The sequence below is a fragment of the Mesoplodon mirus genome (assembly GCF_964341445.2).
Source record: "Mesoplodon mirus genome assembly, chromosome: 9".
Taxonomy (NCBI): domain Eukaryota; kingdom Metazoa; phylum Chordata; class Mammalia; order Artiodactyla; family Ziphiidae; genus Mesoplodon; species Mesoplodon mirus.
This window is the reverse complement of record NC_138985.1, coordinates 40230176-40258079: the sequence shown is the minus strand read 5'-3', so window position 1 is coordinate 40258079 and position 27904 is coordinate 40230176. Positions and strand designations below refer to the sequence as shown.

Below are 27904 nucleotides of genomic sequence, written 5' to 3'. Positions count from 1 at the left end.
GAAAAAGGGAAGAGATCCAAGAAAAAAAAAAAGGGCCAATTGCTTTCTTCTTTCCCAGCACTAGCAATAACAAGGAAAAAGACAAGGAGTAAAAAAAAAAGAGTATTCCTTAAAGTTCATGTTTCTTGTCCCTTCTCCTTCCCCAACCCTCATCATCACTGCCTTAAAGTTGCATATTCCATATTCCTACCGTATGATACAGTTCAGGGTGTGGGAAGAAATCCCTCCTCCTGAGAGGGTTGGTGTGGGAAGGGAAGGGTAGGGATAGAGGTGGAACACGAAACACATTTAGCATTCCATCAAACAAAGAAACTCTAAATGTGTTTTCACACAGTCATAAACTAAGCTTACATTCTACAGTGCTGTGCTTCAGAAACATTATAAGATGATAAGGCTTTTGTGGATCACCCTGGAATCCACATGCCCTTTAACATTGTTTCTGCAAAAATTAATGTATAAATAAAATTGTTATAATTTATATATATAATTCATATGTGAATGTAATATAATAAACATAATTTATATAAACAAACTTAATTTAAAAATCCATTTACAACTTGAGAATGATCTATATATTTAAGAACTGTAGTAAAGATACCTATCTTCCCCACAAGAAGCCAGTGTCAGCTAGAGCCCAGGACAATGATAAGATGTTCAAATAGGAATCAGGACCATGGAGATGGAAAACAGAAAAGCTTTCGATTCAGCAAAACAGGATAACAATGAAAAATACTGCTCTAGGAAGGAAAGCCAAGACTACTCTAAAAAGGGAGAATGCAACCTACCTGTAGAGATAAATAAGGACCTTGGACTAGGAATATTTTAGAGTCCACTGGATAAAGAGAATTCATACTGCAGAAGAGTGGTAAACAAGACTTAGCTACATTCTACATGCGCCTGACTTGCTTTTCACAGTTCGTTCTCTTTAAATCCTCATCCTTGACTTTTTTGTTATCATAAACAGGAGTTGCTCAAGTGTTAAGAGTTGTTAAGATTGAATAAGTGGGGCCTCCCTGGTGGCGCAGTGGTTGAGAGTCCGCCTGCCGATGCAGGGGATACGGGTTCGTGCCCCGGTCTGGGAGGATCCCATATGCCGCGGAGCGGCTGGGCCCGTGAGCCATGGCCGCTGGGCCTGCGCGTCCGGAGCCTGTGCTCCGCAACGGGAGAGGCCACAACAGTGAGAGGCCCGCATACCGCAAAAAAAAAAAAAAAGATTGAATAAGTGTAGGGAGACAGGTGACAAGTAAGGTTAAGGCTGTAGCCTTAAGACACTGTGCCAACCCTTCAAGTGGTAGCCAATATAAAATCTGGAAGATATGTAAGAATCTAGTATATACAATATATACAAGTAGTCTTTTCTTGTTTTGGTAATTTACTGCTATACAATATTTCTGGAAAATGATTTCTATTTTATTGCACGGTACACATCTTATTCCATTAAATGCACTTATGGACACATACACAAATCTTCTTTCACACATACATATGTGCAAATACAATTAAACTTCAATATTTCACATTTTTAACTGCAGGACCTATATTTTTCCCCTAGTTCCCAATATGTCCACCTAAATAGAAAGAATGGAAAGTGAAAAAGGAACTAAAATTCATTCTTGCATTTCCTGTAGTAGTAATTTTGGAGCAATTATGGCCACAACAGACACATATGATCTGGTTCATTGCCTCTGTACACATTTTCACTTGCTTTAATGCTTAAAAGGGGAACATGGTGATATCTAATTAAATGACTTTCTACCTGTAATCTAGTCCCAAACTGTAGCATAATTTTCACTGAAGAAACTGATGTATGTTTAGACGCTGACTGTATGTTTTAAACAGTAGCATAATTTGCCTTGATAATGGCAAATATTTACCACCTCTTTTGTGCCTTCCTAAAGAGAATTGGTCACATTACTTTAAAAAAGGAAAAGATTGAAAATGATCATTGGTTAAGCTGGAAAATTTCATCATCATTTTTTTTTTGGACATACTGTCTCCTAGATTCCCTGAGTAGAAACAAAGGCAGCTGTTCTCATCATCAACTTTCTATTTCGTAGTGAATAATCTCACTCTTCTCACTTTTGCATTTTCTCTATAGATATCATAGAGAGAACTGGAACTATCAAATATACAAAAAGGAGCTACCATTTTCATTGCAGTTTGTAGGAAGGAGAAAACAGACAATCGATTTTGTTTTACTCCAATATATATGTTTGCTTGGAGCAAAGAAATGGCTTTTTGCTTCCCATTCTATGGTTAACTTCTAGGAAAGTGATAGTAATCTCCTTACACTGATTCTTGTCCACTACAACAACTTCTAGGTAGGAGGCGAGTTATAAAAAGAGTAAGAAATTAAATAAAAAATAATAAGTTATAAGAAAACGGAGAGAGATAGAAAGCATTAAGAAGGTCATGGTAAATAAAATTCACTTCCAGTAGAGTTTTTAAATAATAAAATGAAGCAGTCAAGAAGGGATACTAAAACAAACAATCTTACAAGAAAATTGACTTCTAGAAAATAGAAATGCCTAGAGTTGTATCAATACCATGGGATTCTTTACCAAGACGTCCAGAAGAAAATGTTAAAGTCCCTATTGGTTGTTCCATTTCAATAAGCAAGTTTACCTGCTAAAGAGTTGAAAAATCAGAAACATTAAGGAATATTTGCAAATAGTTGTGAATAGAAACCCAAAATGTATTAATAATTGAAACATGCATTTCCTACTCTCCTACTGTGTTGAAATAAAATTTAAAAGCCAATACAATGTTCAAATAAATTTTCACCCGTATATGTAACACAAGGGGCTCTGTATTCTTATTGCCTGCCACGCATGGGTAATAAATGAAAAGTTAAAGGTGATCCAACAGCTCTTCATTCGATGCCACTATGGCATTATCTACTAAATTTACAAGTTACAGCACCTTAAGTACAGAGAAGAAGGAGACAGCAATAACGATCCTCTAATTTGAGGAGTGTTTTATTTCTTACCGTGTCTTTTCCACCTATGACCTCTTATTGACATGCTGGTTACTGCATTTCTCGATATTCTAGAAGAAGTTGGTGTGATTTCAACTTGAATACACCTTGTACCCTCCTTACTAGATTTCATGGCACCATGAGGCAATGAAGCCTGTACTGCATTGGCAACCTAAGAAGGAAAAATATAGTTCAAGATTGGCATTAAACAGATGTATTATTATACCCTTAGATAAAACAAGATGCTAAATTCTTTTTTCAATTTTGTTTATTGAAGTAGAGCTGATTGACAATGCTGTGCCAACCTCTGCTGTGCAGCAAACTCGCTCAGTTATCCACAGACACATTCTTTATTTATAGTCTCTTCCATTATGGTTTATCCCAGGATATTGAGTATAGTTCCCTGTGCAAGACATTAGGACCTTGTTGTTTATCCCAAGATGCTAAATTTTAACAGATTTTTAAAAAGAATAATTCCTTCAAGATCTTTCATAAGATCCTCTAAAATGAGGAGTAAGAACGCAGAAGGAAACATGGTTAAAAATATATGTGATGAAATTTAAAATTCCAAAATACTAAATTATATTTCCAAATGCCTAATGCCAATTAATAAATGAAGCTTGAGCATGTTAATGAGAATATTCTTAGAAGTGAAAATGACTATTCATATCAGGCTAAGACGTTAGCCTAATGAAATTTTCAAATAATATATACCTTTTTCGAGTAACATATTTTTCTACTATAACAGGAACATGAATCACTGAGTATTAATAATGTATTAATGCACTACAAATGGCTACTTCTCAATTTATAGTTTTAAATTGAGAAATTTTAAATTACAAAATTTACATAAATGAGACACCTACCAGCAATGGCTCTGGATATAATTCTAGCTGGGCTCTGTATATAATATCATCCAATGCTTTTTGTGCTAGATCCCATTCTCCATTATAACTATAAAATTAAATGAAGTATAATTATTTTAAATTAATTCTATATAACTAAACAAGATATAATGAGAAATTGTTTATCTTTAATAAGGAAAATAATAGATCGTATTAGCACATTGCTTAGCCTTCCACCCTCATTAAATATATATTTCTAAATCTTTGAATTCCTTTCAACTGTATCTGAAAGCCTATTAATAGCAAAGAAAATTTTACAGATGTTCATTTCTTCTCTAAAGAACATGTCTATTTATAGAACAGACACCAAAAAGCTAGGCAATCTCGAAGCACTTTACGCTTTCAAAACAAGTCACAGCATAATAAATTATATACCTTAGAATGTTCAGAACACTTTATGGTCAAATTACTCTGTAACTCCCATGGTTTTTAATGAAAATCTACAACTACTGTGGCTTGCAGCATCCTAAGTAGTTACTTCTTTGCATTCACATAGTCATTTAGAAGTGTACATGACATATGCTGCAAACATCACAGAGATATTGGGAAAAAAGTGCATGTGTATATTAATTTTCAAAGATATGGCCAAACTCTTCCTAAAAATTGGCTAAACGATGGAATGGACAGAGAAATAATGGCTTGCTCATATGACAACAAAATAAAGAAGTGTGAATTACATCAAGCGTGCAAGTGAGGCCTAAAAAATGGAAGCAGCATTGCTCTCACCCTAAAAACAAGATAAAGCCAGGTAATCTACAAAATCATAACTTCTCATGAATCCAACAAGCAGCTAAGGTCACAGGGCAACCAAGTAGCCCGAAACCCAATGGCAGCCAGGTGTCCCTGAAGAGAGTGAGGCCACAATGCAGGTGGGTAAAAAGAATTCAGCTAAACTTTTCAACAAATTTCTAAAAGCCAGGTGTGGGCCAGTACAAGAGTACAAACACTCTGGAAGCAGATACAAGGGGACGTCACACCCACTCATAAGCTCTTCTCCACAAACCACCTTTAGGCACTCATAAGAAAAACTAAGCGCAAGGCGGGGGACCAGAGAAAGCTGCTCTTGGTAGTGCAGGCCTGAAGGAGAAGAGTGGCCACCAGAGCAGGAAAGGCACCAAGATCCAGCCAGACACTTTCAGTGGAACAAAAGTTTAAAGCCTTTGGGGAAAGAGCAGAAAAACCCTTTCACCCTGAGGGTGGAGATGAAGACCAACTCACTCTTGCTGTGAGGGAGAGAAAAAGAAAAAAAGCCTCTACATGTAGGGGAGGATCAGGAAATCATCCTATGCTGAGAAGAAGGAAGGCCAGAGGTCTCTTACCACTGGAGGAGGGGCAGGACCACTGAGGAACTCCCACCCAGATAAGCAGGGACATAGGGCCTGCTTAGAACTGAGGCCAGACAAGGACAACAGAAAACACCACTTCCCCTCCCTCCCACCCCCAACCAGGCTAGTACACATCTAGAAACATGCAGCAGCACTCTACTGCTGGAGGAGGGGCAAGAACACGGAGAGAGACCCTCTCTGAGGTATAGACACACCGGGAAAGCTAAAAGCTGAGGATGGAGCAAGAGTATTGAGGAAAAACCCTCCAGCAATAAGTAGCAGGTAACATAAAAGGAATTTGAAGTAGGTGGTGCAATATAGGTAATCATAGCAGCAACGAATCCAGTCCCAGCTCACTCCTGCCTAAAAAAACTCTACTAGTATCCCAGAAAAGAGGCATATCCATTTCCAGGCATAAATAATATTTATCTCAATCTTTACTGTCCTACCCATGAACAAAATAATGATCAATCAAATACTACAAAGCACACAAAAAGCAAGAAGAAAACAACCCACTATCAAGAGACAAAAAACAACCAAACCAAATTCAGAAATGACTCAGATGTTGTACTTATCCGGGAAATTAAAATAACTGAGATTAATATATTAAATGCTCTAGTGGAAAAGAGGGACAACATGTATGAACTGACGGGTAGTTTAGCAGAGAGATAGGAACTATAAGAAAAAGCCAAATGAAAGGCTAGAAATAAACACAGTAACGGAGATGAAGAACCCCCTCAGTTGGCTCATTAGTAGACTCAACATAGTCAAGGAAAGAATCAATGAACATGAAGATAGATCAACAGAACTTAATCAGAAACACAAAGCAAAGAGGAGAGAAAATAAAATAGATCAGAGCATCTAAGAGCTGTGGGACAATATTAATGGTCTAACACAGGGGTCAAGAAACTTTTTCTTAAAGAGCCAGATAATAAATATTTTGGGCTCGTGGGCCATACCGTCTCCATTGCAACTAGTCAACTCTGTCACTATAGCACAAAAGCAGCCAAAGACAATACATAAACAAACAGATATCACTGCTTTTCAATAAAATTTTTTAAAAACCAGGGAGCATGCCAGATTTGGACCAAAGATCATAAATTCTGCCTTCAGTTAAGAAGCTTATAATCTACTGGGGAAAATTAAGGTATCAAGTGAATATAATATAAAGTATAGTAAAATATGTGTAGTAAGAGAAGTACAAAGTAGTAAAAGATAGGGTGCAAAGAAAAATACTAATATCTCAAGTATCAAGTAAGACTGAGCATCAATATTAGAAATTAATAGCAAATTCATAATAAACTCTGATGCAAGAGGCTCTAAGATGTTTCTCAAGAATTAAAATTTCTGGAAATGGAAAAGAGATATTCATTAGGGAAAAAATGCTACTTGGAAATTACAGCAAAAAAAAAAAATTGAGTAATGAAGAAAGAAACTGTAAGTGTATTTAGGTGTCACTAATTTTCATTCTGTCCTGAATTAAAGAAAGACGATGAAGTGTTTTAGTTGGTTACAAATTCTTTGGAATATTAAAAGATATGTTTTAAATAATAAAACTATTATCAAGATATTGATTCATATTTTTTTCACAAAAATATGCTGATTGTTTATTGAGATAATAATATAGCAACAATAAAATAACAGACTATAATTTTCCAAAGAGATCAAAGGTTAACTTTGTATATGAAATAAACTTACAAGGCAAAATAAATTCCTGTTAACATCTGCACCATGAATCCTGAAGAAACCGGTATCCTGCTAATTATACCTTTGTATTTTCTTACATGTTGTCGAGGATATCCACAAACACAGATTCTAGAAAGACCAAAATAAATATATTTGTAAAATTAGTAAAAATTAAGGTAACTTATTTTTTAACATTTATAAGCTAACAATGTACGAGGTATGCTCTCATAACAAACCAAACAGCAATGAAACAAAGAATCTTTCAAAACAGAACATTTGTCTGTAACATTTTACTGAGTAAGTTAGACTGGGAAAAAATGTAGAAAGCTGGGGGTATGTTAATATAAAGTAAGTGAACCAGATTCTCAGAGTTGGTTCACTAATTTTGATCAATCATTATTATTGACCAAATTATTAATGATTTTTGGTTATCATAAAACCATAAAACATGAAGCTCAGCACTATTCATCATGAATAGATCAGTGGTATGATCCTCTATTCCCGATAAAGTTCTTGACACAAACTGCAGGCTCCAAAAAAGTATTCTAAAATTAGACTCAAACTTCATATAGTATATCTTAATAAATTTCAGATAGATTGAAAATTTTAATGTTAAAATACCATAAGAGGGGACTTCCCTGGTGGCGCAGTGGTTAAGAATCCGCCTGCCAATGCAGGGGACATGGGTTCGATCCCTGGTCCAGGAAGATCCCACGTGCCGCGGAGCAACTAAGCCCATGTGCCACAACTACTGAGCCTGCACTCTAGAGCACATGAGCCACAACTACTGAGCCTGCGTGCCACAACCACTGAAGCCCACGCGCCTGGAGCCCGTGCTCTGCAATGAGAAGCCCACGCACTGCAACAAAGTGTAGCCCCCACTCGCCACAACTAGAGAAAGCCCGTGTGCAGCAACGAAGACCCAATGCAGCCAAAAAAGAAAAAAAAAACAAAAACAAAGTAACATACTATCATCAGGGAGTGAAAAGGCAAGAATAAGAGGAATGTATAATTATCGCCACATTTATTGGGGGGTTTGGATAGCTGGCTGGCTGGTAGTGCCACTAAATCAATTAGGACAAGTAACACATACTGTTTTGGAAGGTGCTAAGTTTCAGATATGTTTATTTTTAGGTATACAATATAGGTATCAGTTTTGTCTGTCATGTCCTCTCTCCCACCCCCAATGTCTTCCATTAATAGTACCTCTATCCCTCTTACCTTTAGGAAGTAGTCTCCCCCTATAAAATTAAGTATAACCATGTGATTATGGTGAGGCTGACAATAAAACTGCCTGTGACAAGAGATTGCTACTCTAAGATCTATTTTTCCCTTCTTCCTTTTAATAACATATATAAAGGCACACTCCCCTCCACACTCCCCAACCAATTTTAACTAGAACTATGGCCACCTGCTAGAGACCATACTTCCTAGGCTTCCTTGCATCTAAGTGTGACCATGTGACTAGTTCTGGACAGTGGTCTGTTAACTGAAGTCGTACGACTTCTAAGCTGTACCCTTAAAAGGCAGCTGCTTGCCTTCCACTCTCGCTTTCTCCCTGCTTTCAGGATAGAACGCAGATGTAATAGTAGTGATCCATCACCATACAGACAAGAGTAACACCATAGGGAATGGTAGAATCCCAAGAAAGAAGGAGCCTGAATACTTTAGAAACAGAGTCAATCTGCCCTCAGACCATCTATCAGCTTGGACTTTTATGTGAAAGAAAAATAAATAGCCACAAATACACAGCCAAACCAATATTTAACCTGATACAGTACTCTTCCAATAATACTACTGCGCAACTTGGCCCTATAGGGGTTTGTATAAGCTTCAGACGGCACAATCGAAACTTTTGCTGGATTGTTTTTCATAGTGAACCTGGGAGAGATGTTCTTTTTCCTGCGTTCACTAAAGGAAGACAATGTAAGCTTTTAGCTGCCTGTGGTCACTGCTCTTACCACATAGAAGAAGCCTATCTTCAGTAAAAAAAAACAAGTATAATGCCAACAGATGAAAATGAGGTAAGAGAGAGAGAGGAGAGAATAGCCTGATAACAATTGAGCCTCTGCATCTAGTTGACCCTGAGGCCAGTTCCATCCCTACTCTTCCCAAGTACTAACAGCCAAAAACTTTCCTTTTGATATTAGGTAGTTTTACGTAGGTATCAGTCAGTTGCAAGAGAAAGAGTTCTAACTCTTACAAGGTATCTATGGGACATCTTGATGAAGATGTTTACTGAACTGGATACACAGGTTTAGAAATCAGGAAAGAAGTATAGGGTTTAAGAAAGAGAATATGGTCAGAAAAATAAGTTATTGCTGTTATTACACAATTTTTAAAAAACAACATTGCCATAGCTCTAGGATGGTCAATCAACTTTTAAATTTACTTTAGGTAAGAACTAGAGAGATAGTTCTCTCAATTCACAAAAGAAATAGGATTCCAGGTTCTCTTGTTTTCTCTACTAGCTACCTATAAGGAAATGAGCAATTATCTGTTAGAGGCTGTATTTACTTCTTTATTCAGAAGTGCAAAGGGTTAGTGTCTTAGTCCGTCTGGGCTGTTATAACCAAATACAAGAGAAGGAGTAGTTTATAAACAACAAAAATTTATTTCTCATAGTTCTAGAGGCTGGAATCACAAGATCAGGGTATCAGCATGGTCGGGCGAGGGCCCTCTTCAAGGTTGGAGAGTTCTTGTTATATCTTCACATGGCAGAAGGGGAGAGGGAGATCTGGCTAAGAACACTAATCCCATTCTCAAAGGCCCCACCTCCTAATACCATCACATTGGGCATTAAGATTTCAACATAAGAATCTGGGGATGGGGGGAACACAAACATTCAGATCATAGCAGTTAGGGGGGTTTGTTTGTTTGTTTTTTAGCAGTTAGTTTTTAATAACTACTAAAACTTTACCCAAACTGTAGCAAGTGACTTCAGGAATTTTTCATTTATCAATGAAAGATTTTTAAAAAATAAAAACTGAATTATTTCCTTTAATCATAATTTGACTTAATGGTTCACAAATCTGAAGTGGAAGAGATCATCTATCATTCATTCATTGAACAAATAGTTACTAAGTTTTTACTGTATGCCAGGCATTTCTCTTGAACTCTAAGGAGACAGCAGTGAAAAAAACACCAAAGTTCCTGACCTCATGATATTCCAGCAGTTGACAGGCTATACCAAGTGAACAAACAAGGTAATAACAGTGTTATAAGTGCTAAAAGGAAATAAACTGGGGTGGGAAGATGCTACTATAGAAAAGATGATAATGGAAGATCTCTCCAAGGAGGTAACATTGAGCTGAGACCCAAAATAATCTAGTGCTAGCCAGCTGCAGCATAACTCATAATGGCAACTCTTTACCCTCTTTTCTCCAGTCCTTTTTTTAAAAAAAATAATTAATTTTTGGCTACTTTGGTTCTTCGTTGCTGTGCGCGGCTTTCTCTAGTTGTGGTGAGCGGGGGCTACTCTTCGTTGCGGTGCGCAGGCTTCTTATTACGGTGGCTTCTCTTGTTGTGCAGCACAGGCTCTAGGTGCACGGGCTTCAGTAGTTGCGGCACGTGGGCTCAGTAGTTATGGCTCATGGGCTCTAGAGCACAGGCTCAGTAGTTGTGGCGCACGGGCTTAGTTGCTCTGCGGCATGTGGGATCTTCCCGGACCAGGGATCGAACCCGTGTCCCCTGCATTGGCAGGCAGATTCTTAACCACTGGACCACCAGGGAAGCCCTCTCCAGTCCTTGCTTTTAATAATTAAGAATTCTGATTTATTCATCAGTACTCTGAATGCTCTCTTCAAAGATATTCTTTTCGCATAGGTCCTTCACTGAATTTACATAAAATGCAGAACTAAGCAAAAACAATCAACAAAGCTACATGTCACATGAATGCCTGACTCCTCTGTTCATCAGAGGGTATCCTGAAGTTGCCTGACTTCCCTTTACAAATCCAAAACATAAGGACTCGACCTTACGAAAGAGCAGCTGAGTGGCCTAACCTCCACTGCTGTATTAAACTTACTCTGCGGTCACATATAGGAATCTCCCAAATTCACAAACTATGATAAAATAAAATTCCTTTTAGAAGGCATATTTGTCAATACATTTCTGGAAGAAGTTCTAAGTATCAATTTGTAAGTGAGGGAAACTACTGCCATAATTCTCATTCTCTGTTGAGAGATACTATCTCTTTCTTAGACTGAGAGAAAACCTGTGGGATTGTTCTCAATATACTGAATTACAAACCACAAAATGATTAGAAAGCCCAATTCCAGTGGGGCTGACTGGAGAGAGTATTTATTTAGAACTTAAAGTAGAAAAGAAAATAGATTAACTACTATCATTAGATCATCAGACCAGTGAGTAGAAACTAGCTAGAAAAAAAGGGAAACAATGATTTTTCTATTTTTTAGCTTGAGAAATATTTAAAATTTGGTCCAGTTCTATTTCCTATCCATCTGGATAAAATACATAGACTATGAAATAAAACTAACCAATTTCAAAACCTCTTCCTTTTCTGCTCTGCTTTTTAAATAGTGAGGAGAGGGGAGGTGAGGAGAAGGCCAGGAGAGCAGAAAAAGTGGGGGAATAAGGGAGAAAAGAGAAAATGGAAGAAATTCCTATACAGTAATGAGCACTTTTCTGTTCTCATGCTTCTGCTCTTTGAAATTAGGAGCCTAATAAAGGCTGCATCTTCTATCACTTTCCTCAAGAGAATACCATATACAAAAATAGTGCTCAAGTTGCTGGAGAAGAGAGATTATTTCAGATGGGTTGTAAAGGAAGGATGGAGAAGACTTACAATGGTGGAAAGGTGTACAAAGTAAATAATAAGCAATGAAAAGCCAACTGTAGGTTCTTTCAACAAGGAATTTCCTAGTATAAGATATGCTCTAGAACGGCTGGCAACTGCAAACAGGTGGGAAAAAAGAGCGGCTGTGTATCTATAGTGAACATGTGTGTTCATCATTGGGGTACTAGCTGTCATTTACTGAATGATAACAAAGTGGCATACACTGTGCTAAGAGCTTGTTCTCCCTCTCTCTCTCTCTCTCTCTATCATTTTATCAGTCAGGAAAATTAATCCACAAGATGGTTTATTTGCACAAAGCTGTCCCTAATAGACAGAAAACAAGAAGAAATCTGTTCAGTGGTCAGGAAGGCTGATTTAGGAATCAAGAGTGAGTCAGGGTTTCATTACAGATTCACAGGAACAAATACACTAATCAAGAATCCCTAGCAGTACATATTCAAGTCAGTCACCGAGGTGACTCACCAAGTGAACAAAATCAGGACAGTCCCTTAGACAATGGGGGAAAATTTAATTTACAGCTTAGTACAGTTTCATCTTTAATATTTATATTCTACATCAAAAGGCAAGATAAGTCATTTCTTAAACACAATTGTATTAAAAGAGATGCTCAACAGAAAAAAAAAGAAAAAAATATTTCCCCAAATTTAGAGGACTTAGGAATATACTAATAAAACTTATTTGTAGTATTGGTGGGTATGTTGCTTTTAGGAGGGCCATATGTAATATTTAGTACTAGCAGAAAATAAAAACTTGTTGACTAAAACTCAGTCTACCTCTTGCCTCCTTTCAGATCTCGCTTCTAGTGGTCCATGCACATAGGTAGGAGGAAAACACAGGCTATCAAGCTGGCCATCAGTATGCTTACAGTTAACTGAAGCAAAGCTTATAGTTAACTGAACAGATTTTTGACCAGTAGAATAGATTTGTATGTATGCGTGGAGGGTGGGAAGTGTCCAGGATTGTTTTAATTCCACGATTCATTACAATCAGAAGGTTAAAAAAAGAACAGAACACACTTGTCACTGAACCTAGCTCAGGTATTCCATGAAATTTTTCTGGCTGTATTTATGTGTCCTTCCTCCTAGATAACCCAGTCTATCATTTTGGTATAATTATCATCAACAACCAAACTAATCAGCAATCTGAAACAACTGCCACATGGCCAAAACAACTTGATTAGCCATAACACAGTGTGATCACTTTATTTTATTCTTCAGGAAAACCTGCACCAGGACTAAGATCATCAGGAATCTCTTGTACTTTAACTATCATAATCATTTATAACTTACTTATCACCATAGTTCTATAACTAATTTTCCTTCCATAGCTCTGGACTAGGCTTTGCTTGATTAGATACTAGTGCTTTCTAGTTCTTTGCTATACATCTTTAAAGTGTACACCTTAATTAGAATATTTGATAAATGATTAAGGGAATCCAGAGTTAAGAGAAATAAATAACTAGATTTTAAACTATTGAGAATACAGTAATAGGGAATCTAAAACAAAAACAAAAGCAAACTAAAAAAGATGGAAACGATAAATTTGATGGAGTTCCTATTACATCATGTTCTGTGGCTTAAGAGTTAGCATTATTAAATAGTTTAAGTCTTTTGAATTACATAGATCTCTTTCCTCCCTCATTTTCTTATAGCTAGTGAGTATACAAGAGATTTTCTTGTGGCATAGAATTAATGTAGTATGTTTCTACTAAAATCTTCCTCGGCCAAAATCCTATAGCTAGTTTTCAAGTAATCGGTGTTTCTATTTGTTTTCAAAACCAGCTCTTACTTGCGTTCTTAAGGGATTACCTAATTCCCTCGTTAGTTAAATTGATATATTAGCAATTTTCTACCCAGAACATAAAGGTAATTATACTGAAGATAGTGCACTGGAGTTACACAGGACAGAAACCAGTGACACATGTTCTTTCCTAACTTTGCCATCACTCATTTTAGGAAAACATCAACAGTGGTTCTTATTTAGGAGGTTGTGTTAGAACATTTGTATGTATTAGAACGTTAGAGCTTCAAGCATATTAGAATATTCCTGGGTCCTACCATCTAAAATACTGCTTTGAAGTAGTGTGTTTTAAGTTCTACAGGTGAAAAGTTCCTGCATCGAACTACTCCTTAAGCCAAAGTTTCTGAAGTGTTGGTTCTTACACTCATTTTAGTGCATAACAACATTTTCACTGGACCATAATGAAATGAGAAACAAGGAATGCTAAACATCTCACTTGTGACTTATAAACTGTTGTCCTGCCCTTCCATTCTACCCCTTTTGGGTGTTAAAATACTCTCCCCTTTCATTAAATAATGTTGACGGTAGATATTTATTATACAATGACCTGACAAAAGACAAAGTCGGCAACACCATGTAAATACCCACTTCAGCTTTTTTGAAATTTTACAGATCTGTGAAATTCAAAAACTCTGGGTACCTCTGCCTTTAAAATATTTAAAACAAGAAACATATTAGAAAGAGTCAGAGAGATGGCACACTGGTACCGTCTTCTAAGGTGCAGCAAATGTACTTGTGCTCCAATTCAGGAAATACCTGAATGACTCTCCACTTCTCTATCTTCTCTAATAAGCCCCCTGCCTTGTTACCTCCCTCTCCCTCTGGTCCTGCGTGGTTTTCTATCTTATTCAATAGAATCAGTTTAGGTTTTTTTGTTTGTTTTGTTTTGACTTCATTTCTAAGTATTGCTCTATGCACCCTCCCTCTTACTAAATTTCCAAAGCTACATTTTCTAAATAAGTTTCCCAAATCTAAATTATTTTACAAGTTCCTTAATTCTATATTTTCCCTTATTTACTTGAATTACCAAAGGCATTTTCTCTGCCTTGTTTTTTTTTTGTTTTCTTTTTTTTTTGTTTTTTTAAAAAAGGTAACAGGGACTTCCCTGGTGGTCCAGAGGTTAGGACTCCTCGCTTTCACTGCTGAGGGTGCGGGTTCAGTCCCTGGTTGGGGAACTAAGATCCCGCAAGCCATGCAGTGCGGCCAAAAAAAAAAAAAAAAAAAAAAAAAGGTAACATCGTCAACATAGAAAATGTAGAGAATGACAGAAAATCACACAGGAAAAAAATTAAAATAAACTATAATTCCACCAAGTAGACATAACTATTGTTAATATTCTGGTCATATTCAGTCAACACTGGAATCACACCATATATACTATCATTAAGTACTCTTTTAAATCAGAATTCTTAAATATTTGCATAGTATACACAAGGATTACCATAATTTACTTAACCAAGCTCTTGGCTAAATTTTTTTTAACATGAAAAGTTTAAAAACCAGTATCTCTTACTTCCTTCTTGGTACCAAATTAGAGCACAATAAAAATAACTACCTAGATAGATAGATAGATAGATAGATAAACAGACAGATAAAAAAGCAAAGAAAACAGAAACCAACCACATGCCAAAAACTGAAAGGTCATAATAGTTCCATTCTTTTAATTATATAGTATGATCCTTTTCTAATTAAATATTCTATTGAAATGTTATTCAGCTTTACCCACTTCACTGTGTGTTTTGTGACTTCATTGTGTTTTTAGGGAGCTTTCTGTATGTCAACTATGTGGAGCTTTATATTAACCTATTTAGTGTTTCAAGCAAATGATTAAACAAAACAAAAATAACGTAGATATGTAACAAACTAGCAATCCTAGATTCATCTAGTTCAATACTAAAAACATTTGAATTTTAATTTACCTTGAACAAATTTGACACAGTGATTGAAGAGAAACACTGGGCATATAAGTTAGGGCAGCATTGTAACACAACAAAAGGAATGTCAACACTTCAAACCTAAAGATAAACCAAAAGAATATTTACAAATCTTGAGAATTCTAAGAAGTCAACTGTAATTAAGCAAGCATTGGGGAGGGATATTATGTTACAGAACAGACCTGTACAATATAATCACACCAATAAGAATACAAAACTGAAAGGAAAAAGTAACAGTCATATGAAAATTATCTTAAAAATTCAATGTTCCAGATGACATCTGAAGCAAAGTATAAGTGACAAATCGGGAAGATGTGTTTTTCTCTTGTATAAAATGACTCAACATTTTAAAAATTGTTACATACAACTCATTAAACATTATTTATAAATCTACTGAAATAATTCTTAAAAAATTAGCATGGTACAATAGTAGGTTATGTCTCCACAGTATACCTATTCTGTGCTGTCAGCATCTCCCTTTGGGGGTGAGGTCCGCTGTACACAACTTTTGACAAGCCATGCTGGGATAGGGCACTCTCGGTCAGAGCCATGGACCCAATGCTGGAAGGCTAAAGAAAAGACACGTGAATAAAGAAAACAACATTCTGTTGAAGATGTGGTATTTAGAATATATACACCAGTAAGAATGATTGCCAAGAACATCATACATCTTGGAAATATTCAGACTGCCTACTAAGTATTCTGCTCAAAGATTTAACAAATAATTAAAAACAAACCACAAATAGAAATACAAAATAGTTTAACTTTAAAAATTCTACCCCAGAAATACATAATTGCCACACATAAAAAATCTAATCTTATCTGTCAGGAGAAGGGGAGAATATTTCAAAATGAATACTTTTAATAGCTCTTTTACAATCAGGTTTTAGTTTAATGATTTTGATTGCCCATTTTTACTTTGGGAACAGCCAATACTTTGTGTGGTGTTTTATACTTTTTAAGGCACTAATAAACTGATCAAATTTTTTGTCTCAATAACCAGACCCTAATTTATAGCAACTTCAAATCTTAGGACCAATAAACTTACTTTGATAAAAATGTCACTTACCTCATGATATACAGATGGTTTGGATAAAGATGGAATCGTAAAACTCAATACTTTGCTATGTCCCTGTTTGTCAACTATTTCCTACAAAAGTGAAAGAAAATATCTTACAATATTTATTTTTTATACATAAATTTAAAAGCTGAATTTAAACTGTTAGTCTAAAAAAAAAGACTTGAGAAGAAAGGAATTTTAAATTCAGCTAAAATCTTAAACTATGATAATCGATTATTCACAAATACTAGGAGTTAACCTTCTCCTTAAAATATAAGTACCATAGTTTTAAGGATGAAATACAGATGTAGTATGGTAATCATTGATTTTTTTCTCATGTAAAAAGTTCTACTTTCTAAATCAATTAACATAGTTATGAAATACATTATGAAATGACCCTTAAATTTTTTTTTCCACTTTAAAAAGTACAAACCTTAAGTATGTATCTAGAATATTGTACTAGTTAATATACAAACACTATTAGTAATGCAAACTATATATTTTAAATCAATGGTGTGAAGTCTGGAGACAGTCCAGATTTTACAGAATTATTATTGGTAGATATTAGACTAGATCTTTTCTCCCAAACTTTCTGTGAAGGTCACAACAGACAATTAATAGACAGTGGATTTTAAGTTTAAAAAATTTAAAACTCAACACTGATATTTTCAGATACCTCCATAAAATTATTTAAATGGACTGATTTTTAGTCTCCAATCAATCAAAAAATGTATATTTACATAATTGTATGTATGCCCATATAGCCTTCAACCTCCATAAAGTTATTTTTGGGAGAATGAGCTATGAGTCATTTGATGTATTAAAAATAAATATTAGCTTTACTAAAATGAAAAATAGCTGCCATTATGTATTCATTTTTGTTGAAAGGGTTATTTTTGTCAGAAAACATTTTGTTAACTACATTAAATACAAACCAAATTGTAAACCCCTAGGAGAAGAGCTTCAATGCATCCACTGCTATGCACATTTCTGCTGGCTGAGACGGCAAGGTAGCACCAAATCAGTTCTGGAAGAAACTGCAGTGTAAATCGAAGCAACTGCTCCTCTCCACTGCGATAGAATTCAAAGAGCTGGTGACAGACAGGTTCTAGCAACTGCCAGAAAGACAAAATATTCATTCAAGGACTGGACTGTATTTGAATGACACTGATGTATGAAATATAAAAGGTTTTCCCTGATTGGTAATTACTGAAATATACAAATGTTTCCATTTTTTAGAAACACAAAACTCTTCACAGCTAGCTATTTAGTAATGAACTCTAGTGGAAGGCCAAACTGCAAACTAAGTGTATACTGAAGCACTTTATAAACTCTAAAACATTCTGTAACTCGAAGGTAGTATTGTTATTAAAACCATATCTTTTAAAATTCCTAAAATAGATAGGTTGTGAGAAGTTTCTTCCTGAATATCCTTGCTTCCAGATAAAACATGTCAATATAAATGATTGGCTGTGAAAATGACTCTACTACCCAAAGCAATCTACAGATTCAATGCAATCCCTATCAAACTACCACTGGCATTTTTCACAGAACTAGAACAAAAAATTTCAAAATTTGTTTGGAAAAACAAAAGACCCCAAATAGCCAAAGCAATCTTGAGAACGAAAAACGGAGCTGGAGGAATCAGGCTCCCTGACTTCAGACTATACTACAAAGCTACAGTAATTAAGACAGTGTGGTACTGGCATAAAAACAGAAAGATAGATCAGTGGATCAGGATAGAAAGCCCAGAGATAAACCCACGCACATATGGCCAACTTATCTTTGATAAAGGAGGCAGGAATGTACACTGGAGAAAGGACAGCCTCTTCAATAAGTGGTGCTGGGAAAACTGGACAGGGACATGTAAAAGTTTGAGATTAGATCATTCCCTAACACCATACACAAAAATAAGCTCAAAATGGATTAAAGACTTAAATGTAAGGCCAGAAACTATCAAACTCTTAGAGGAAAACATAGGTAGAACACTCTATGACATAAATCACAGCAAGATCCTTTTGGACCCACCTCCTAGAGAAATGGAAATAAAAACACAGATAAACAAATGGGACCTAATGAAACTTCAAAGCTTTTGCACAGCAAAGGAAACCATAAACAAGACCAAAAGACAACCCTCAGAATGGGAGAAAATATTTGCAAATGAAGCAACTGACAAAGGATTAATCTCCAAAATTTATAAACAGCTCATGCAGCTCAATAGCAAAAAAACAAACAACCCAATCCAAAAATGGGCAGAAGACTTAAATAGGCATTTCTCCAAAGAAGATATACAGACTGCCAACAAACACATGAAAGAATGCTCAACATCATTAATCATTAGAGAAATGCAAATCAAAACTACAATGAGATATCATCTCACACCAGTCAGAATGGCCATCATCAAAAAATCTAGACATAATAAATGCTGGAGAGGGTGTGGAGAAAAGGGAACACTCTTGCACTGCTGGTGGGAGTGTGAATTGGTACAGCCGCTATGGAGAACAGTATGGAGGTTCCTTAAAAAACTACAAATAGAACTACCATATGACCCAGCAATCCCACTACTGGGCATATACCCTGAGAAAACCATAATTCAAAAAGAGACATGTACCAAAATGTTCATCGCAGCTCTATTCACAATAGCCCGGAGCTGGAAACAACCTAAGTGTCCATCATCGGATGAATGGATAAAGAAGATGTGGCATATATATACAATGGAATATTACTCAGCCATAAAAAGAAATGAAACTGAGCTATTTGTAATGAGGTGGATAGACCTAGAGTCTGTCATACAGAGTGAAGTAAGTCAGAAAGAGAAAGACAAATACCGTATGCTAACACATATATACGGAATTAAAAAAAAAAAAAATGTCATGAAGAACCTAGGGGTAAAACGGGAATAAAGACACAGACCTACTTGAGAATGGACTTGAGGATATGGGGAGGGGGAAGGGTAAGCTGTGACAAAGCGAAAGAGAGGCATGGACATATATACACTACCAAACGTAAGGTAGATAGATAGTGGGAAGCAGCCGCAGAGCACAGGGAGATCAGCTCGGTGCTTTGTGACCGCCTGGAGGGGTGGGATGGGGAGGGTGGGAGGGAGGGAGATGCATGAGGGAAGGGATGTGGGAACAGATGTATATGTATGACTGATTCACTTTGTTATAAAGCAGAAACTAATAATAATAAAAAAAAAATGATTGGCTACAGGGTTGGAGAAATTGAAATGGGAGTCCTAGGGAGTTACTGTCTCATTGCCTTCCTGAGTTATAACTAGGCAGCATCGGAGAGCAACGCCCAGTATATGTGGAGGGAGAAGCTGAATAATATAAAGCCCCTAGGTCTAGTTTCTTACTGTAACCATGGTTAATTCCCCTGGATGATCTAAATGTTGCTATCATTTTATTTTAAACTTGATTTGGACTTACGTTTTTCCCCCCACCACACTCCCCCAGTTACCCAGTTAACAGAGCTGACTGTATCTTTATAACAGACATTTTTTAAAAATATCAGAAAGTCAAGATAAGAGACTCTTATAGGTAAGTATTATCTTAAAGCATATATAACCATCACACACAAGTCATTAATGAATATGTCAGGGCTACTTTTCAAATAAGCAGGCTACTATTATATTTTCAGCGAACGGGAGTTCATTCACTTCACTAACTTAGGCAATAGATTGACGTCAATTTACGAAACAGATTTTCTACTACCAATAATTGGAATGAACAGGAACTAAAGTGGATGTTTTGATTTCAAAAAAGTTCAATATGTAAAGCAAATCGGGTATAATTAAAGTCAGTATTATAGAAAAAGTTATACTTTAATAAATATTGACTAAATCAAACTGGTCTTTCCTATTGAAAAACTATCTTCTGACAGTTAAAGAACATTTTTCCACTCTCAGAATGGTCATCAGAGTGCAACAGGTGTCCACTGTGGCATGGCAAAGGCAAAAGGAAACTGGAGGGTCAAAGGCAAAGTAACCCCATTCACAGATAGCAAGAAAAGTTTTTAGGGTAGGAATTTGGAAGAATGGAGAGGGGGATGGTGGAAGAAAGACTGGTAGGGGAATGTTTAGCTTTCAGGGTGGAGTTATAAAAATTTCTTTGTGGACCAGGGTCGATAATCCTGTATTGTGGTGTAATATCGGTCATCTCTAAATACCAGGGAAAGCTTTGATTAAATCAATTAATATAGTCTAAAAATTATTTGCAAACTTGTGAAACTTTATGCTGAAAATTTATTCAATAGGCTACATGAACACATAATCAATTTTAATCAAAACACTCCAAAAGGCCTTTTAAACTGGTTTAAAGTCTAAAATTAAATGGAGTTTTGGTTTATGAAAGCAGAACCAAATGAAGACAGACTCAAAAGGGATGCAGAAGTTATATATTGCAATGAGATTAGATGAAATTATGCATATCAAACCACTAGAGGTAGATACCAGTATCTGTGCAGGATTTTACAGCTTGCAAAGTACGTTCACATATATGAACCCATTTAATTCCCACAATATTATATGGTACAGTGTCATTACCCTCATGTATACTTTCTACATAAGGAAATTGAGACAAAGAAGCTATCAACTGAAACCAAAAAAAATCACACAGCTCACGAAAGTCAGACTGAAGCCAAGGCTTTCTAACTCCTTTATAAACATACATGAAAAATGTCGGAAAAGAATAAAACAATATACAATGTGGGAAACACAAGCAGTGTTTGACTTAACTAACCGGAATATATTTGAGACAAGCAATGGAGCATTAGAACATGCTGTATTCCTAGTGTCTTGCTTGAACTTTTGAATTATTTTCTCATGAAAACATTGTTATACTTGGTGGGTAGGTTTCTTAATACTGTTAAGAGAGAACTGCACCTCAAGTATATTTTGATGTGTTAAATGGCCTTTTTATGGTCTGATCATCATGTACCTTCTTTCCATTCTAAAATACATTCTGAATTCTAAAACAACTGAGTTACAAATGAACTTTTACAACAATCTATTCATAAGTAAGAAGCTGTATCTTAAGAGAGAATTTTAATGATAATAGAAATGTATCATAAAAATGCCTTTAAATGACTAAAACAGGGATAGAAGATGGAAAAGAGCTAAGTTTGGGTAAATTCACAAGAGAATCTTCCAAACTTTTTTTGCATTGAACAACTACTGAGAATACAGGTAGGAAACAGATGCAGAAAAGTTGGAGGGCACTACTCTTCAGGTGCCAGTAGCCAATGAACTGACCTCCTCTCACTCTGGGATTGCTATGCCTAGAAGATTTTATGTGGCTTTTTCAAAAAAAACAGCTGGTTTCATAACAGACTTGAGCATTGTTAGCCTCTAATCCTATGCCTATCTTAGTCAATTAAAAGCACTGGTTAAGGAAATTTCATTGTATCCATAAACTGCCTCTTTACAGTTTCTTGAGCCTGCCACACACACCTGCCTCAGGGCCTTTGCACTTACTATTCCCTCTCTGGAAAGCTCTTGCCCCAGTTTTATTTTCTTCCTCTAATTCACCTCCTCAGTCCCAACACATACTTCCGCTACTCTGCTTTATTTATCTTCACAGTTTTATCACTGACATTTTATTATATATTTAGGTATTTGTTTAATGTTTCTTTCACCTACCAGAATACAAGTTCTAATCTATAAGAAAAAGAATTTGTTCTATTTTGTTCACTGCTACATTTCTAAGTGATTTCTGGCACGCTATATGTGTTCAATAAATATTTATCAAATGAATTTAACTGAATAATGAAAAAGTACTACTTGTAAAATCCAAATACCAAATTTCCCAGACTTCAAATAACAGCAGAATCAACGTTCCAAATTTCAAAAATGCCAAAAGACAATGACGTCAACTTTTGGGGAATATCTCCACTTTAAGACACAAAGTGTTCTGAAGAGCAAAAGGAAGGTTATGATGTTAAAGTAGACACTGCTATATTTCAGAAGCACTTCTAAGTACACTTTTAAAGATTGAGTTGTCTTTTTAAGAATACAGAATACACACTGTCTTTACCACATTCATCAGGCTAAAAACATAAAACAAATTTACATGCAAAACCTCCTAAACCAGTGCTTCTGAAAGTGTGGTCCATGGACTGAAGACCATCTACAAACTGTTACCAGTCCTCAACAATATAAATACAGAAATTGAGAGGAAATATTTAAAAACTTTTATAGCAACTTGATATGGCTGCAATAACAAAGAGGGTGATCAGCAGATTATTATTGAACAGAGTATGGATCAGTTAGGGGTTATCAAATTTATGTGGTACCTCGCATGTGATGTGAGTTGCATACTTGTCATACACATTAGGTACACATATTGGTCTGTGAGAGATTGGAAAAAAAAATTTTAACTGGTACTTCACCACAAATAGTTTGAGATATACTGCTCTGAGTCATTAGAGCTCACTGTCATCTGAATGAAAGAAATGCTATGAACCAAACTAGCCTATCAGAAATTTACCTCTATCCAAAGCAACCTGGTAAAAACACACTTCATTAGAGAAATAATTTTTAAGTCTTTCAAAATACTGAGCAGTAAATGATAAATAAGACTTAATTTGTTAAAAAAATAATAAAGCACACAGCTATACTTGCTCCATTTGGTAAAATAATTCTCAAATAAACATGGAAAACTGTAAGACAGCTTCTACCCAAATACTTCAAAAGCTAAAACCCTTCAAGAAAACAAGCTACTATACAAATTAAGAAGCTTTGGGAAGGAGGAAGGTTGCTCTATTTAGTTATTCCAGTTAAAGTTTTTGTCTTGTCAATATAAACCCTAGTCTTTTTTCCAGCACCTAAAATTCATAATCTTTATAATCTTCTTTATGGAATAATCAGTAGAAGCTGGGTTATTCTAGACCCCCTCCAAAAGAGGTTACCTACTCAAATAACAAAAGACTCTAGTTTTGATAGTTTCATCCCAAAGGCATATAGGTCCACATAGGACTAGACGCCAGGATGTAAGTTGTTTTACCCCTAGGTAATAGGATTAGTGGTCTTAGAGCCTATCGTTTCACCTACCAAACTCAAGTATAAAAAGAATGCATACCTCATACTCCTCCTCTCTACTCCACCTCTTTCCAGTCCCACTGACACTGCCTTAGTTCAGGTTCTCAACAACCCTCCTACACTGTTGTCATAGCCTCCTAGTCTTCTTGCTTTCATTTCTTCCATTCTCCAATCTGTCCTCCACATAGCCACCTTCCTAAAACAATCATCTGGTCAAGTCATCAGCACAAAAAAAGTCTAAACTGCTTATGATGGAATTCTAGGCCCGCCATGGTTACAACCTAAACCTATCTTTCCAGCTTCAGTTCCCAACAGTCTTTCATCTCTTGTTAACTACTGCATTAGCCTATTTGCTTTTATCTGAATGCCATGCCTTTTGATTTTCCTCACTAATTCCAATCCTTACCTATTATATTTCTACTATGAATGGTGGGATTTATAAGCACCAGAATCTGGAGTATAGATCATTTTGTCACCTTCAAAGTAAATTTGCTATCTAAAAAAGAAAAGGAAATGCGGGGTGGGGTGGAGGGGTGCACAGAGAAAAGAAGAAAGGACCGGGAAAAACACCAGCAGGACCAAACTACTTGCTACTCCTCAAATTCCTCACATTTTCTCAGGCCTCCATATACTATCCCTACAGCTTGGAATGTCCTTTTACTTTCCACACCTGGAAAACATGTGCAAATCCATCTAGACTCAGTTAGGCACTGCCTTGAAAGCATGTATTTACATATTTCCTCCCTTTCCTCTTATGGGATAAAGACCATGTTCTACTCATCTTTGATTTTCTGTTGCCTAGCACTGCAGCTGGCTCATAATGGGCACACAAATATTTGCTGAATGAATAAATGAATGCAGTGACCCAGACTTTCCAAGGCTATCTCCAGCAAGATAGATATATAGATAGACAGATAGACAGACAGATACCTACACACATAATGCATAGGTAGATGAGCAGGAACATGTTCAGAGGTGGCTTTGGAATATGGTAATAATTCTATTTCTTGGCCCGGGTGATGGTACACTGGATCTCATTTTATTATAATTTTTTTTATTCTGCCATTTTTCTGCACATAATGTATTCTTCTCTTATCCCTCTATCCACTTCTCAAAAGAAATCAGCTAAACACTCCAGAATATATATTACAATTCTTTAAACTATACTTTTCTTACCCTTTTTAATATATGCATTATTTTTCACAGTAACAAATTAAAAAATCAATCAAATGAATACTACTAGCACAATAAACTATTAGAGTACTTACCTCACTTTGTGGCTCCTGGATAACTTTATAGAGAGATGAAATTAAAGAATTCTTGTCTTTCAAATTTGTAGCATAACTTGGTAAAGATGTTTCTGGTAGTGTCTAAACAAATTTAAAAAAATACATTTTATTTTTATGAAATGTCCAGAATAGACAAATCCAAATACAGGAAGCAGATTAGTTGTTGCCAGAGATTGGGGGACGGGGAATTGGGAGAAGGAAGAATTGGGAGTGACTAACCAGGTATGGAGTTTCTTTTGGAGGTGATGGAAATGTCCTAGGATTAGATGTTTGTGTTAGTGGCACAACATTGTAAAACCACTAAAAACCACTGTATTTTCATCTTAAAATAGTGAATTTTTCATTATGTGAATTATATCTCAACAAAAAAATTGTAAAAATAAAATAAAAGACATATTTAATCCTCAACATCAACAGGGACATAAATTAACATCAGCACTTCATATTTGATCACAGTTTGGGGTTAGAAATAAGAATACAAATCATTTGTAAAGCCAGAGATACATTTTTTGTAGCATTATACAGGTTACCAATCTTATTAGCAGTATTTTATCCTGTTTCTTAATAAACATGTTATATAAGGATCTAATGTTTCAAACCTTAAAGCCACAGATCATCTATCAAAGTAACTCCTGAGTTACATGTTGGGACTGTTAAGTAAGACTGTTCTAATTTACAGAATTGGGGAGAAATTTTTTACTTCTCAGAACTGGAGAAAAAGATAGCCACACTACCAACAAACTAGTGTTCTTAATGCCATTTAAAATATCAGCAATTAATCACAGAGCCACCCTTTCAGAAAGGACACTATAACCAGAGAGGAATGGGAAGAGATAAAACTCCAGTAGTAAGTCAGATGGTTTAGGATAAAAGTAGTAGGGAAATCTGAAGAAAAACAAAAAACAAAAACCCACTTCATCATAACAAATGATAAAAACCTATCCTTCTAGAGTATACCCCTTCCTTAACAACTTCTGTCTTCCAAGTCATTATTTTTTCCCATGAAAATTATTTCTATCAATCAACCAATTAATCAACAATGTTAATCCTGCAGTAGATATAATGTCTCAAGATACTGCTAACAGTCATTCCAAGATATACACTATTTCTTACATGTCCCACATCCTAGTATTTCATTATTTAAAATGGGTTATGGGTAGTGTATATAGGTGTGTGTGTGCATAAATAGACATAGAAAATTAAACAGCATTAATTTTTATAATAAGGACATTTGGTTCATTTTTACCCTACTGTGAACTCCTTGAGGGCAAGAACTATCTTATCTCTCCATCCACAGCATTCAGCACAAAGCCTCGTACTCAAATCTTTGCTGAAGACATTTATATAGATGAACAAAATAAGAAATAAATACTGTCACTGTTTAATCTTCAGTAGATTCTTTAAAAATAGGTCACATTTCACCTTAGGATATATAAGTGAATAGCTTCTTTTTTTAACTTATTAAGATAGTTTTGTTTACCAGAATGGTAAGTAAATGTGAACTATCTGGGAACCTTCCACAATTCTTCCAGGGCGGGGTGGGGGTGGGGGGAAGCGGGGAGTTTCACTGCAGCTGCTTACACAAAGAGGAGATTAGGGCTTTCTTCAGTATTTCAAAAGCATGTAGCAAAAGATCTCCGGGCAACATTCCATTTCCGTTATTTGATCAAGAGTAACCTAATATTGATGGAATTTATATAAAAGGGAATAATAGTCAAATAAACAACAGATTTCCAATCACCTGAATGATAACGAACCTAAATGTACATGTAAAACACATTAATATATGTGTGTGTATGTGCACATGTGCACATGCGTGTCTAAACATAAAATTTTAAACCAAGTGAATTGAAAAATAAATCTTAAAAAATGATTAGTGAATAGAAAGATTATTACATATACTATCTAGGCTAAAACTGGAAGAGTCATTAAAAATGTGAACTACAATTTTCAGTTTACATACCAATTTTACGTCATGAGGTAAAATATTTTTTGTGAAACAGCAAAAAGCAAAAGGACAGCTCTTTTCTGAAAAGACAAGTTCTAGAAAATATCCTGGGCCTAGGCTACTACTGCTAAATGAGAGGAAGGATCTCCTAAAAATTAGTGTAGTGAACTATTATATTTTATCACAATTCTGTCATTATTTCATTTTGTGAATGTGGGAAAAGTTACTTTTGTCTATAGAAGGAGAGAAAATACAATTGCTGTGTTTATGAACAGTGTTTTGAAAACCTTAAGATCTAAAAGAGCCTATGGATTTAAATACCATGACAGCAAACCTTTAAATTTTCTAACACTGTACTAGTTCAAAGGTACTTGCCTTCTTAAATATCAGCTAAGCTTTCTCACTTTTCAGAAGGCAGAACTGGAGACAAAAGAAGTTATAATGGGAAATTATGGTAGGAAATTAGTCTTGGCAAAATTTGAAGAAGACAGATGCTTCATACTAAAGTATCATTTGGCAGATGGCTTTTATAAAATGTAAGGAAGTGATATGGGTTGGGTGGAAGAGAATTAATGAAGATGGCCAGATGGGTGGAGAACCAATAAATAAAACAATTCTGACCAACAACATTACACATAAGACTAGATTTTGAGTCACATATTGTGATTCAGTGACTACCAGAAAATCAAAAATCTGGCGGATAAATCTACATATAACATTAAGAAAAACACAATACAATCTGAAAGATAATATTTTATAAATAAATATTTGTAAAGACAAAGACTGAACTAACTATTCATGAAACCTTAAAATAATGAAGTCTGAGTCTAATTCTCTTTGTTGGTATACTAAGAGAATATTAATGAGGGCCCATAGCTAGAGTAAATACTAGTTTTTCCAAAGGCAAAAAAGAAAAAAAGAAATAAAAATTGCACAAAGCAAACTGCATTGTCTTTGTGCATTTGAGAGAATGTTGAGTGAGGTTATGAGGTTGGGAGTTCAGACTGTACCCATGGAACAGTGCACAGCTAAAATCATCTTCAAAGACCACCTATTTCAGTTTTTCTGGTGAGGATACTGAGACCCAAAGAAGTTATGTGATTTGTCCAACATCGTAAAACC

General features: G+C 35.6%; 1 protein-coding gene across 4 annotated transcripts in view; it reads right to left on the bottom strand.

The window, feature by feature from the left end:
• Nucleotides 1–27904, bottom strand: part of HYCC1 (hyccin PI4KA lipid kinase complex subunit 1) — an 89670-nt gene that overhangs the window by 17604 nt on the left and 44162 nt on the right. For 3 of the 4 annotated variants that reach the window (XM_082631924.1, XM_082631927.1, XM_082631926.1), the window contains exons 3-10: nucleotides 24814–24915; nucleotides 17442–17621; nucleotides 16516–16596; nucleotides 15900–16015; nucleotides 15432–15527; nucleotides 6906–7022; nucleotides 3844–3931; nucleotides 2990–3149 (exon numbers count right to left, since the gene is read on the bottom strand). In XM_082631924.1, coding sequence (XP_082488050.1) covers nucleotides 2990–3149; nucleotides 3844–3931; nucleotides 6906–7022; nucleotides 15432–15527; nucleotides 15900–16015; nucleotides 16516–16596; nucleotides 17442–17621; nucleotides 24814–24915 — 940 coding nt within the window. The remainder of the gene's footprint in view (nucleotides 1–2989; nucleotides 3150–3843; nucleotides 3932–6905; nucleotides 7023–15431; nucleotides 15528–15899; nucleotides 16016–16515; nucleotides 16597–17441; nucleotides 17622–24813; nucleotides 24916–27904) is intronic. The other variant, XM_082631925.1, reaches the window with a different exon arrangement.